This window comes from Narcine bancroftii, chromosome 4 (genome assembly GCF_036971445.1).
Source record: "Narcine bancroftii isolate sNarBan1 chromosome 4, sNarBan1.hap1, whole genome shotgun sequence".
Classification (NCBI taxonomy): Eukaryota; Metazoa; Chordata; class Chondrichthyes; order Torpediniformes; family Narcinidae; genus Narcine; species Narcine bancroftii.
Window position 1 is genome coordinate 13,438,504 of NC_091472.1, and position 14,307 is coordinate 13,452,810.

A 14,307-nucleotide genomic window follows, 5' to 3' on the forward strand; every position below is an offset into this window, starting at 1 on the left:
ATGTTCTGTACAAGGGTTTTTTTTTCTGATTTGGAATAGGAAAGCTTTGCAAAGCCACGCTGGGACTTCCGAGCTCCGGGGCAGATCCCAGTGTCTGATGACGCTCAGGGTGTGAATCCGGCCTCACCAATGGAAGGCTGGCTGATGGATTTGGGACGGGAGGGCTGATAGATCAGGTGCTTTTTTTGACTTGGTGGCAAGCAAGCACTTTGGAAGAATTGCGCTGTCCCACCTCCACCCCTCCTCCTCCTCCTCTCTCTCTCTGAGTCTCGCTAGGTTGAATCTGCAGAGCCCAATCCCCCCCCAACCCCCCCTTCTCTCTCCAGACCCTGTCAGTCTCGGCTGTTAAAGATGCTGAATCGACCGCACCGACCCGTCCCTGCGCCTTGGGCCGCCTCGGATCGCTGCAGAACCGGGGAGAGGCTGCAGGCAGCCCTGGCGGGGCTCCGCGAACTGGAGGTGGTGAAGGAGAGGCAGAGGGACCTGGTGAGGAGGGCGCTGGGCAGCGACTCTTCCCCGTCTCAGAGCGGCGCCGAGGAACAGAGGCTGGAGGCCACCCTGAACGCCCTCAAAGAGCAACTGGTAAGAACATATAATCAACTCGACCCACGGATTCGGTCTGACCTGCCCAGTTCCTCCAGCCTCTGTGCTCTAAACGCCCCCCGCACCCCACGGCCAGAGCCCACCCGCCGGTCTGAGTTCTTGTCCCGCTGTGACTCCCAAGAACCCAGCAAATCCTGGCGCTGCGAAACCGGTAACTTTCACCCCAACGTTTCCCTTTCGCTGGGTGAGTTGTGAACACACTGGACAAAGGTGTGTCCACGAGTACTGGAAACGGGGGCTGAACAGAGATATATCTATTTAAAAAATAGCCATTGGTCTCTGTCTTGAGCTTTTAAATCAAACCTGTGACTCCAGATGTTTAGCCATACAATGTGGACACTTTAAAAACTGCTCTGCGAGTTTTATAGTAAGTTTTCCAAACTCCTTGACTTAAAAACTTTTTTAAAACAAACTTTTTTTTTGGGCGGGGGGGGGGAGACTTTTATAATTCAACAGGGGGTTGCTCGTTTGGAGGCGAAAGGCGCTGTAGAAATGCAAGTCCTTCTCGCTTGTAGGGTCCGTGTAAGAACCCGTGGATGTTGCCTGGAGTCTTGTCGGTTCAGTAGCTTTTTTCTCAAGCTCCCCCGTCCTGTCGGCGAAACCACCTTTCTTTCAGGTGTTGTCCGTGGCTGGGGGGGTTCGGGCTGGGCTGGGCTGGGCTTGGGGGGGGGGGGGGTTAGGGTTAGGGGTGCTCGTGTTTTGTGAAAACCTGCAGTGGTGGGATTCGGTGAAAAGGGGATTGGAGAGTAGAAATGTCCCGAATGGACATCTCGCAGTTTTCACCTTTTCTTTTCCGCTGTCGTCCCACACGTTAACGAGGGGAGCAACCTGTTTTAACGTGAGAGAGGGCTGGGTTTTATCGGGGGTCGGACCATCTCTCCCATCCCCGGAGCGGAGCTGAGAGCCCCTCAACAGTTGGAGCCTGAATCCACATCGAGTGCGATACACATCCGAGCTCCCCGCGGAACCGCCCCCCCCCCCTTCCCGCGTCTCCGACTTTCTGCATTCCTCCAGCCCCCAACCCCATCCATTCCTCATCGCAGCTCCGGAGAAATAACCACCACGTTTTAGTTTGGAGGGGAAGTGCTTGCGTTAAAGGAATGTAAGGGCCGGCACAGCATCGAGGGCCGAAGGGCCTCTGTTCTCCTGTGCGATCCCTCAAGGCGCTGGAGAAACTCAGCAGGTAGAGCAGTGGTTCTTTAACTAATCCCTATTCCATCGGGGCTCTCTGATTAGTAAGGGATGGCTTAAGGTGGGATTTGGTGGGAAGGGAAGGTTGAGAATCACTGCTCTAGACCCAGTTGTTACGGAAATATTTTGCTTGAGAAAAATTGTCATTGGTCCATTTCATTTGGAGTTCTGAAACCGTGCACATAACGAGTCAATGAGGGACGATTAAAACCGTGTTTAACAGTAGCCATCCCTTATTAATCACTGAACACCTATGGCATAGGGATTACTTAAGGTGGTATGTGAGTGGAAAGAAAAAGGTTGAAAACCGCTGTTCTTGAGGAAGTAAAGGGTAATTGGGGGATGTGGCAAGATGATGTAGAGGGCAGACGTGCAATCCTACTCCTCCTCGGCCAGTTTTTTAAGCACCTGTCTTGAAACTTTATCTAAGTGAATAAAAGTTGTGTTTTTATTTTTCGGAACATTACTGGCTCACAATGGCAACTAATGTTTAAAAAAACCGAAAGCTCGATTACAGAAGAAACTACCTTTAAAAGTGCTGAAGAATTGAGGCCAACCTCTCCAGCTGAAGCCACGGAATTGTCGTTTGGAACCTCCAAGGCGCAGAGAACTCCTGCCAGGCTGAGTATTGCGCTAACTTTGTCTCCACAAGATGGCACCAACATGTCGACGAGCTCGGCTGGTGTTGATTCGCGCGTTCGCGATGTCGGATGCGAGGGCGACCCGGCTGAGAGAAGGGTCCTTGAGCCCGCGCTGCTGTCAGGTGAACTGGGGACGCGCAGAATGTTGTTGGAAACTGCCTCTGCACAGTCCCTGTCCTTGCCGGGCATGTGCGGTGCCTCCAGGGTCCATGAACTATTGATCTTGTGTGGGTTGTGTCGGGTGTACAAACCTGCAGCCGCACCGGGAAAGGCCTGACAACATTGAAAGAAGAAGAGGACTTACCTTTAAGGAGCAGTTCACAGGAACAATTGGAGGTGGAGTCTAGAGAAGGTAGGCCTCCAGATGTGGAACTGGAATCTGTTTGTACAGTTTTGGAAGGGATTGCTTATTATATGGACAATATATCTAAACAAATGACTCAAGGGTGTTTGGAAGTGACAACTAAAATATCTAATATGTCTACACTTAAGAGGGATGTCAATAAATGTATTAAATCGGTGGATACAGTGCAAGAAAATTTAAAAATTGAAACAGCTTTTTTTGAATGTAAAGTTCAAGTTGTATGTAATAAGGAAAAAATGGAGAAAGTGGAAGATTCGTTTGTGGATCGGGGAATCCAGAAGAAAGATTAACTAAAAAAAAAATGGACTCATTGGAAAATCAAAGTCGGAGAAATAATGTGAAAATTGTGGGTCTTCCAGAAGACATTGAAGGGTCAGATCCAATAAAAAATTTTAAGAGTTGGATCCCCGAGGTGTTGGGTAAAGAGTTTTTCTCAGGAGGGCTAGTACTGGAGAGGGCACATTGAGCGTTACGAAAGAAACCGTTACCGGGACAACTACCACGAGTGGTCTTAGCTCAGTGCCTGAACTATCAAGACAGAGAAATGATACTACGGTTGGCAGTAAAGAAGGCACGATAAAGTCAATCTCCAATGATGGTTCAAAATAAGAGTTTTTTTAATGCAAATTTGAGTCAAGAAATTATTAGCGACGACGGGAGTTTAATTTGGCTAAAGAAGTGCTGTGGCGGAAGGGTTATAAATTTGCTTTTCGATATCTTGCTGTGTTAAAGACCTTTTATGGTAACTTTCAATCTCAATTTTTTGAGAATGACCATGATGCATTAGTTTTTGCTAATTCATTACCGGATTTACGTGGACATGGAAGAGTTTCGCTGTCATCGCCCATAAAGAAGGCAAATGGAAATGGGAAGAAAGAGGTTTTATCACAAAGTTTTATTGACATTGAAGACCCGGAACAATAATTGGGAATGGAGTCATTGTGTTGAATATATTTACAGTATTAAATTGTATTAAGGTGAATGATGTATTTCTGGCTGGGCTGGGGTGGAGGGGCGTTTGGAAAGCACTGAAATCTTTGATAGTCATCTGCCACTAGTGGGGTTTACCACACACAGTTTTTTAGGGCATTACTACCTTTGAGTAGTGTTTCTTTTTTGGGGGGAATAATTAAAAATTTTTCTATATATACTTTTAAAAAATATTTAGGGGAGGGAGAGTGGTTTTCATTTATTAGAAGGGGATTGATATTTTGTAGTAAATGACTATATTGTTAGTTTGTAAAGATGTCTAGTTTGAAATTTGCAACTTTTAATGTTCAATGGTTGAATAATCTGATTAAGCGAAAGTGAGTTTTAGCTTATATTAAGAAAATGAAAATTGATATTACTTTTTATACAAGAAACACATTTAACTGAAAAAGAACATTTGAAGTTGAAGAGAGATTGGGTTGGGCATGTTTTTTTTCTTCATTTACTTCTAAGGCAAGGGGTGTAGCAATTCTAATTCATAAGAACTTGTCTTTTGAGTTGCGAACTGTGGAAGGGAATGCTGGAAGGGTTTTAAAAGTGAATTGTAAAAATTTTACTGAATTTTGGACTTTGCCTAATATTTATGCACCTAACGTGAACGATGAGTGTTTTATTTCGGATGCTTTTTTTTGTTAATTAAATCAAGCTAATGAAAATATTTTAATTGGGGGAGATTTTAATTGTGTCTTGGATCCTTTGTTGGACAGATCCCCAAAAAGTATAAAGATGGTGATACAAATTGGGGCCTTGATGAAGGATTTAAATTTAGTGGATATTTGGAGAAGAGTTAATCCTACAGAGAAGGATTTTGCTTTTTATTCGTCTCGACATGATTCATTTTCTAGAATAGATTTTTTTTTGTTAGTATCGGCACATTTACAAGGAAAGGTATCACAGGCTGAATATAAAAGCAGGGTTATATCAGATCATTCTTTATTTTTTTCTTATGTAAGTTCAGAAGTGGTACGTTCATCTTATAAATGGAGATTTAATACAATGTTGTTGAAAAAAAACTCGAGTTTGTTATTTTTGTTAAAGAACAGATTACTTTTTTCTTGTCTGAAAATGCTAATTCAGTTAAAAGTTTTGGTGTTATGGGATGCGTTAAAAGCTTATTTAAGAGGAGAGATTATTAGTTATACCACTAAAGTTAAGAAACAGTATGTGGTTGAAAGCTTTGAATTAGAAAAGCAAATTGATGAATTGGAGAAGGAATTTCAGAAGGAAATGACAGAAGATTTAAAAAAAAGTGGCTTTGACTTCATTGAAATTGCGTTATAATACATTGCAGACATATCAATTTGAATGTTTAATTAATCGATCTAAGCAGCGATATTATGAGTTGGGTGAGAGGGCACATAAAGTACTTGCATGGCAGTTAAAGAAGGAACAGGTTTCATGGATTATTAATACTATAAAAAAGAATTCAACAGTCACCTATAAACCTCAGGAAATTAATGACCAGTTCTATTCATTTTATAAAAAATTATATACTTCTGAGGGGAAACAGGATAGTGGTTCTATTGATTCTTATTTATCTATGTTAACGTTATCAGCATTAGAAGAGGAAGATGTTATGGATCTGGAAGCTCCATTTAGAGAATTAGAGATTAAGGCGGCTATGTTGGAAATGCCCAATGGGAAGTCTCCAGGTGATGATGGGTTTTCGGTGGAATTTTATAAAACTTTTTATGAAGATTTATCTTTGGTGTTCGGGGAGATATTACAACAAGTGAGTGAACACTGAGTTACCAGAATCTTGCTCTCGTGCTTTAATTACTGTAATCCTGAAAAAAGATAGAGATCTGTTGAGAGTGTCTTCATATAGACCTATTTCTTTATTGAATGTTGATTATAAAATAATAGCAAAAATGTGAACAAATCGACTTGCCAAGTATTTACCTAAATTGATACATGTTGATCAGACAGGTTTTATTAAAAGAAATGCTTCAGATAATATTCTTCGATTGATTGATCAGTTTGGTCAATGCATATTGACAGCAGCTTGATGCGAAAAAAGCCTTTGATAGGGTTGAATAGGATTTTTTATTTAAAGTACTATAGAAGTTTAAATTTGGCTCTTTTTTTATTGGTTGGGTTAAAGCTTTATATACGAACCCGACTGCTAGGGTGGTGACAAGTGGTCAAGTTTCATCATCGTTTAAATTGACACGTTCAACTCAACAAGGTTGTCCATTGTCACCAGCCCTGTTTGCATTGGCTATTGAACCATTAGCTCAAACAATAAGGCAGAATGAACAGATAAGAGGGATGAGAGTTTGGGATGAAGAGTATAAGATTAATTTGTTTGCAGATGATGTTTTGATATATTTAACAAACCCAGAACAATCATTGCCACATTTACGGGAATGTTTATTACATTATGAACATTATCTGGATATAAAGTTAATTGGGATAAAAGTGAAATTTTACCAGTTGGAGAAGGAGATTATTCAGAGTATAAAAATTTTATAAAATTGAAGTGGTCTGATAAAATTAAATATTTAGGAATAATTGTAAATACTGAGTATCAATTTTTATATAAGTTGAATCATGTTCCATTATTAAAAAAGATTAAAGCAGATCTAATTAAGTAGAAAGATCTTCCATTAACTTTAATTGGTCAAATTAATTGTATTAAGATGAATATTTTTCCTCGTATTCAATATTTATTTCAATCAATACCATATTCTGTTTCATAGAGTTTATTTCAGGATTTAAATAAAGTGACGAGAGAATTTTTATGGAAAGGTAAACTACCATGGGGAGCATTAAATAAACTTACTTGGAAGTATGCGTTAGGTGGGCTTCAATTACCTCATTTTCAAAATTATTATGAAGCAGCCCAGTTGAAATTTATTAGTAGATTGATTGATGGATTTGGATCAGCCTCTAAGTTGGGCTAAAGTTGAGATGGCCTGTATTCCTGAAGTTGATGTGTATCAATTTATATTTCGATGGAATGTAAATTTGTTGAGGGAATATAATATGCCGATATTAAAACATTTATTAAAATTATGGATTAAAAAAAAGATTTTAGGATCAAAAGGTAAATTGTCAATTCTAACTCCATTATACAATAATCAGCTTATTCCTTTTTTCAATGTTTAATAGTTATTTAAAGAGTTGGAATTTTAAGGACCTAAAAACATTACAGGATTGTTTTGTAGAAGGTCAGTTTCTTTCCTTTACTCAATTGAAAGAGCATTTTGATATTGCTGAAAATTCCTTATTTGTTTATTATCAAGTTTGATCTTTGGTGAAAAATATGTATGGTAGAAAGATGATTTTACCTGTATTGACGGAATTCAAGTCTTTGATTTCTTCTATACCAAAAAAGGGTTATATTTCTGTTATGTATCAAGTATTACAAGACAATATGGATAAGTTGGAATGGGAGAAGTCTAAGCTTAAATGGGAAAATAATTTAGCTTTTGTTTTTCCTGAAGATTCCTGGGCAGATACGTGTCATGGTAGTGTTACTAAATTGACGAATGTGCAGTATGGAATGGTTAATTATAATTTTCTACATCAGTTGTATTTAACACCAGAGAAATTGAAAAAATATGGTTTTAGTAATTCGGATTCTTGTTTTAGATGTGTATGTACTGGAACTTTTTTACATGCTGTCTGGTCTTGTATGTATGTACAACCATTCTGGGATGAAATTAAGTTAATTTTGGAAAAAATATATAATTTTAAGTTACCATTAGATCCATCTATCTTTTTAATGGGTTATATGATTCCTTTAAAGGGATTAGGGTTGGATAAATTTTAAATTGCATTTATATATTTAGCATTGTCTGTAGCTCGAAAATGTATAGCAAGTACTTGGAAAGATAATATAGTGATTAATATAATGCGATGACAGAATGAATTGAAAGCTTGTGTTGTTATGGAAGAAATTACATATGATCTACATGACAATTATTTTTGTTAATAAGTGGTTACCATATTTGGAATATATGCATTTAGATATATTTTGATTTATTTATATACTTTTAGTTTCTGTTTATATATTTTTAGCTCTCCTTAAGAGAGTTGGCTGAGGGGGTGGGGATTTAATTTTAGTTGTCTTGTTTTTTTTTAAAAAAATACTAATTTTTTTAATGTATACTCAAAATTTTCTTTATGGAATGTACTCAGGATTAATATTAATGATTCTTCAAATAAATAAAGTTTTAAAAATGAAGTAAAGGGTAATTATTGGTCCTTGGCAAGAATTTGTAGGGTTAAAAATCTTTCTGAAAAAGAGTGCAAAATTCTGGGTTGCTACTAGAGGTGCAACTGCTGTTTTAAATAAGATGTTTGTGGTGTGATAAGAACATCAGAAAATAGATCAGGAATCGTCCCTGCATTTAATATGAGAAAGGGAAGCACCCGAAATGCTGGCTGTTCATTTCCCTGCTTGACCTGTTTATTGCCTCCAGCTTTTCTCTGCCCATACTATTAGCCCTGAGAGGAGTTCAGCACAGGAACAGGTCGTTCCACCCACAATGTACGCCTTGCCTCTTCTCTGCAGACTCCTTCCTCAGTTGCTTGATCTTCCTCCCCACCCCCCCCAAATAAAGCCACTTGCCACCACTTTCAATATTCCCAATGAGCTCACCTTCACCATCCTCTCAGGAGGAGATAGCCAAGGGTTTGCTCTGCCCCTCTGCGTGCCTCAGATTTAAATGACTGGCCCCAATCTTGGAACAAAATCCACTTCTCCTTCTACCAGTACAGCATCTGAATTTTTGGCCTTCTGGTCATTCCAGTGTGAACGGCCACCCTGGAAAATTACTGATGGAAAAAACTATCGCTTGTATGTTAAAAAAATAAAAGCTTGATAAAAGATTCCATGAGCAGAGGAAAGGGACTTGGCCCAATGCACTCGCTCATCTCCTCTTTGCCATCTGTGCAGCATTTGGATTTTCACTTCAAAGCTTCCACAACTGGCTTTTTTTTTTACGCAGAAACTTTGGAATTATTCTGAAAAATATGAACATACTTACCTCTGATGTGTCCCAATATGGTCGTTTACACAAGGACACTTTTATACAGCCTTCCTGTGTTGTGGATTTTGTCGGGGGTGGGGGGGGGGGGGCGGGGGATGTTGTATTCATTAGGCCTGTTGCTTACAGAGTGGCCGCGGTCAATTTACTCTGCAGCCGCTCTGTAAAAATGTGTAGGGGTCCCAGTGGAAAAATTGCGGGATGGAATTTACATAATTAATTTTTACACTGCCACAGGAGCAGAATATTCCTGAAATGTTCTACTGTTCAGTGGCTGTGTAGAAGTACCTATAGTCTCTGACAACCCTGTGAAAGGTGCAATAGAAATGTAAATTTATTTAATTGGAAATCTTTAAAGACCTGGATGGTACATGTTCTTTTGGTAAACAGACCGGTTCCCTTTTATAATGCAGAAACAGTGGCAGCCAATTTGCAGGCCACAAACCCCCAATAATAATGATCAGTCTGGTTATGTGGAATGAGCAGGACAGGAGAGAGAAACCTCAACCCCAAACTTTTTAATCCAAGGGTCAATGAGTGAGAGTTGATGGATTTTACTTCCTGTCGATGCTGTGTGACCTGCTGAGTGTCTCCAGCACGTGTACTGCACTTGACCCCAGTAAAAACACATGTTGGAGACACTCAGCAGGTCAAACAGTATCCTTGACGTAGCAAAGGCAGAGATACATAACCAATGTTTCGGGCTTGATCCCAGCAACTGCAGATTTTCTTCTTTAACTGAGGTAAAACACGCAAGTCTGCAGACATCGTTGTTGAAGTAAAAACACAATGCTGGAGAAATTCAGCAGGTTAAACAGCGTAGCAAAGATAAAGAACCTCCTCCCCCTGCTTGCTGGTGTGCCCTCCCTCCCTTATCCAGCTTTCACCTCCTGGTTGTGGGACTGAGCTCTCCCCCCACCACCATTCTGTTCGGGCACCTGCCTACATCTTTTCATATCTTGATGTAGGGTTCAAGCCCAAAACTTTAGTTATAATTCTTCATTTTTGCTTGACCTGCTGAGTTCCTCCAGCTTTGTGCTTTTGCTTCTTGTTTAACAGATGGACGGCCATCGTCATGGACGAGTTGGGCTGTATCCCTGCTGTGCGACTCCGTGACTTAGCAGGGCAGTGGCAAAGCCAGTAGAAGTTTAGTCCTGACCCACGGAGTGTGGAGTTTGCACGCTCCCCCTGCGCTCACGCGCCTGGTTTCCACTCGCATCCCAAATGCGTGTGGCTTGGTTAATTGGCTCCCCCACCGCACCCTAGTGTGTAGGAAGATGGTGTGGAATGTCAATCTGAAAACACTTTTTCAAATAAAGGTAAATAGAAATTAAATGGCCAGGGAAGCTTTCAAAACAGCGAATCATTTAAAAATTGTATTGGCTAACGGAATATTAGAAACATGAGGGAGGGAATTGATGGGAATGTGGGGAGAGAAACATCGGAAAACGAATGCTGGAGGAACTCAGCGGGTCTCGCAGCATCCATAAGAGGTAAAAATATATAACGGCTGTTTCGGGCCTGAGCTCTTCTACAATCACAATGTCTGCAGACTTTGGTGTTTCACCTCAGAATAACAGGATTAGTGAAGGGTGTTTCAGAGTTCATTTCATTGTTGTAATAAATACAAAGGTATAATATTACTGCAACATTTGTCTGCCATAAAGGCAAAGAGTCATCTTTAGCATTGCCCAACACCCCCATAATGAGAGAAATAGAAACAAAGGGTCCCGTCAGAGACACTTGAGTGTCCGTGGATTCACCTCCAGCATGTCTGCAGTCGCACAGCCTCCCGTTCAGTCCTCGGCAGCTGGAACTCCAGATCCCAACCTCCGAAACAATCAGGAAGCTTTTGGTCCTCGAGGCCCTTCAGGAGCCCCTTGTGCCCTCAGCGCCCTCTCGAATCCTGGTTCCTGTGAGCCAGTCTCCAGGCACCCTGCAGTTTAAATGTCAGCGTGGACTTGATGGGCTGAAGGGCTGTGTTTCTCTACGGCTGTGAGAGGGCACCATCTCTCCTGGCAGCCATCCAAGTGGGAGGGAGGGAGAGTGTGAAATATTTCAGATCATCTGAGGGCTGACTGTTCACCAGAGATTGGCTTTAATGATAAAGACTTTTTATATTAAAAAAATAGAGATGTTTAGGAAATGGTGCGAGATGCTGAGAGAAGAATGGGGTATTGAAGAGGAGGGAATGACCTTGGCAAACGGGTGTAGCTGTTAATTAAAGGCAGACAGGGAACATTTGCCTTCGAGGCAAACCTCCCTCCCTGGCTGGCTCTACCTAATTAAAATACTGAAGACTGACAGGTTCCAGTTAACTGTGTGTATCCAGCTCCACTTGCACCCACACCTCCTCCCTCACCACTATTCGGGGCCCCAACCCGTCCTTCCAAATGCAGCAACATTTCACTTGTGAATCTGCAGGGGTTACCTACTGCATCTGATGTTCCCATTGTGGTCGGTGAAAGTGGGCGCAGTCTGGGAGATCGCTTTGTTGAGCACCTTGGCTCTGTCCGTCGCAACAGCGTTGATTTCCCCATGGTCTCCCATTTCAATTTCCCCGTCCCATTGCTTTCCTGACATGGTCTCATGTGCTGTCAGACTGAGACCACCTGCAAACTGGAGGAAGAACATTGACTTCTCCAGTTTCCATTAAAGCACCTCACCCCTTCTTCCCCCTGTCGCCTTTTCCCCAACTCTGTCTCCTTTCATAGAGCCAAACTCAATTCTCCTCTTGTATCCAATTGTTAGTCTGGACTCACCCTGCCAATCTTCTTATTCTGACACCTTCCTGTTCTTTGCTTCTTCCTTGAAGGGCTTCTGTGGACGCCGCGAGATGGGCTGAGTTCCTTCAGCATTTTTGCGCATTCTTACGGCAACCCATTCATTCCTGGATCAGACTAATGTGCTTCTTGAAGGTGTCATTTCCTTTCTGTCCTGCAACGTTTGGCTCGGTGGTGGAGTCATTTGCAATGGCCTTGCCCTCCCTTTGGGGGCACTGATCGATGCCAGGGCAGTGTTCTGCCCTCCAATGCCTGATCTTGGTGGGTTGGGACAGTTACTGGAAATTGTTTAATACAGGAGGGTCTTGCCCTAACCTCCTGAAATGCTTTGAAGTGTCGTAAATGCTCTGAAGGTGGCAGCCATTTAATGCCTAGAATTGCATAGGGCAGCAGTGCCGTTACAGCGCTGTCTGTAAAGAGTTTGTCTGTTATGCCCACATCTGCATGGGTTTCCTCTGGGAGCTCTGGTTCCCATCCACTGTTCAAAATCGTACCAGACTTGGAGGTCATTTGGGCCGAAAGGGCCTATTGCCCTGCTGCATGTCTAAATTTATAGGTTTAAAAATTCTATAAACTTACTTAACAAACTAAACCTTCCCTACCACACACCCATCAACCCTCTATTTTCCTTACATCTGTGTACCTAAGAGTCTTTTCAATGTACTTACTGTTGCAGCTTCCAACACCACCCCTGGCAATGCATTCCAGGCACCAACCACTCTGTGTTTATATTTAAAAAAAACCTTACCAGTGACACCTTTCCTCTCCTCACCTTCTACAGATGTCATGTGGTGTTTGCTACTCCTGTCCTAGGTTGTCCACCATATAATTTCTCAATCTTGTAGACCTATTATGTCTCCTCTCATCCTCCTTCACTCTAAAGAGAAAAGTCCCAGCTCTGCTAACCTTGCCTCTTAAGACTTATTTTCCAGTCTCCTCTGCACCTCACCATAGCCTCCATATTTTTCTGTAATGAGGTGACCAGAACAGAGTAGGTGAATCTGGGGGGAGATGATGGAAATGTGAACAGAATTAATTGGGATTAATATAGCATTATTTTCAATGGGTGGTTGACAGTAGGCACAGATTTGATAGGCTGAAAGGCCTATTTTGAGGTTGTGTGACTAAATTTTGGGGGTTAGCTTTCCTGCTCTTCTAGACCCTTCATGCCAACTGGCCAGAAATCTCGCAATGGCTTTTGTCTCCAAGCTAGATCACGTGAGTCCATTTTGGGAGTATAGCCTGTGCTGGACACACCCTTGCACAAACCAGTGTTGATGGGCATCAGAGCCTCCAGTTCTCCTCCCACACTGACATGCATGTCCCTGGCACAACATACAAGTACTGCCAGGCTGAGGCAATAAATCAGAACAGCACCACCAGGCAGGCATCAGTATCGGCTTCTTCCCACCTGTTTTCCTTCTCCCTCCCCCCGCCCCTCCCCCAGCCATCCCTTTCTGACTACTTCCCCTCTCCTGCTAACTCCTACCTGTCTCTCTTCTGCTCCCCCCCCCCCCTATTGGAGAGCATCTTTCTCAGCCCCTTCCCCCATCACCTCTCAGCTCTTTTCTTGTCCCTCTCGCCTGTGTTCACCTATCACCACCTGGGCTCCTTCCCCAATGACTCCCATCCTTTTGGATGTCCAACTGGTTCTTCCTATTACCATCGAGGATTTTTTTTAATAGCCTGAAATGTTGACCACTTATTGCCTGATCCCCTGTTTTGTATGTTGTGCCTCCATTTCATAGAAAGTGAAACAGTACAGGTCCTTTGGCCCACAGGTTTGTGCTGGTGTATATAAACCTACTCCGCATTCAATCTTAGTGGCTTGGGTAGCACAACAATGCTACACCATCAGAGACCTGGGTTCCAATCCACCACTGTTCATTTTTTAATTTAGCCATACAACACAGTAATAGGCCATTTTGGCCCACGAGCCTGTGCCGCCCAATTTACACCCAATTAACCTACACCCCTGGTTTGAAGGGTGGAAGGAAACTGGAGCCCTTGGGGGAAACCCACGCAGACACACTGTCTCAAGCAGCCAGAAAATTCACTTATCTGGCACCTACCAATCCTTGGGGTGGGGGGGTGGGTGGGGTGGGGAGGTGGTTGTGGCAGAGGAATCATCTAAGTCAACAAGGATTCAAATGGGCCAAATGCAGGCACATGGGACTAGTCCAGAATAGTAACTTGGACAAAATGGGTCCAAGTTACTATTGAAGAGTTTTTGGGGTGCCACAGAAAGCAAGACTCGGATCACAATACATGATTTTATTGATCAATCTGCAGAGCAGTGCAACAGCCCTCCCGCTGCACACACACTCTGTTAGGTCTGCTTTGTTCATGAATGAGTGAGACAAACACCAGGCTGAGTCGAAATCAGGGTTCTTTGTTCTTTATTACCGGATTGTAACACTTGCGACCAACCAAGTTAGTCGGAGAATGCATTCTGCCGTTATCAGCAAAATGGTGATTTTTTATACCCTTGGATACATGCTTAGAACATCATCATATCATTACTTGTCCAATGACTAAAACTGTTGCTATCCTTTCCCTGCTAGCTTCCTGCCTCTCAATCCATCAATGTCTCTCTTAAACTGTTGCTATCCTTTCCCTGCTAGCTTCCTGCCTCTCAATCCATCAATGTCTCTCTTATCTTGTAAGTACAAGGATGCATTCTGTTACTCCTTAGTACTGGGTGACTCCTTCTCCGGTCCCATCTCATGATGTTTTAC

The 14,307-nt window shown here is 42.3% G+C and overlaps 1 protein-coding gene across 1 annotated transcript in view; it reads left to right on the forward strand.

The window, feature by feature from the left end:
* Positions 1-208: 208 nt before the first annotated feature.
* The window catches only part of LOC138759784 (dapper homolog 2-like), a 34,244-nt gene continuing 20,145 nt past the window's right edge, over positions 209-14,307 (forward strand). The window contains exon 1 of the mRNA XM_069930371.1: positions 209-582. Coding sequence (XP_069786472.1) covers positions 352-582 — 231 coding nt within the window. The 5' untranslated portion in view covers positions 209-351. The remainder of the gene's footprint in view (positions 583-14,307) is intronic.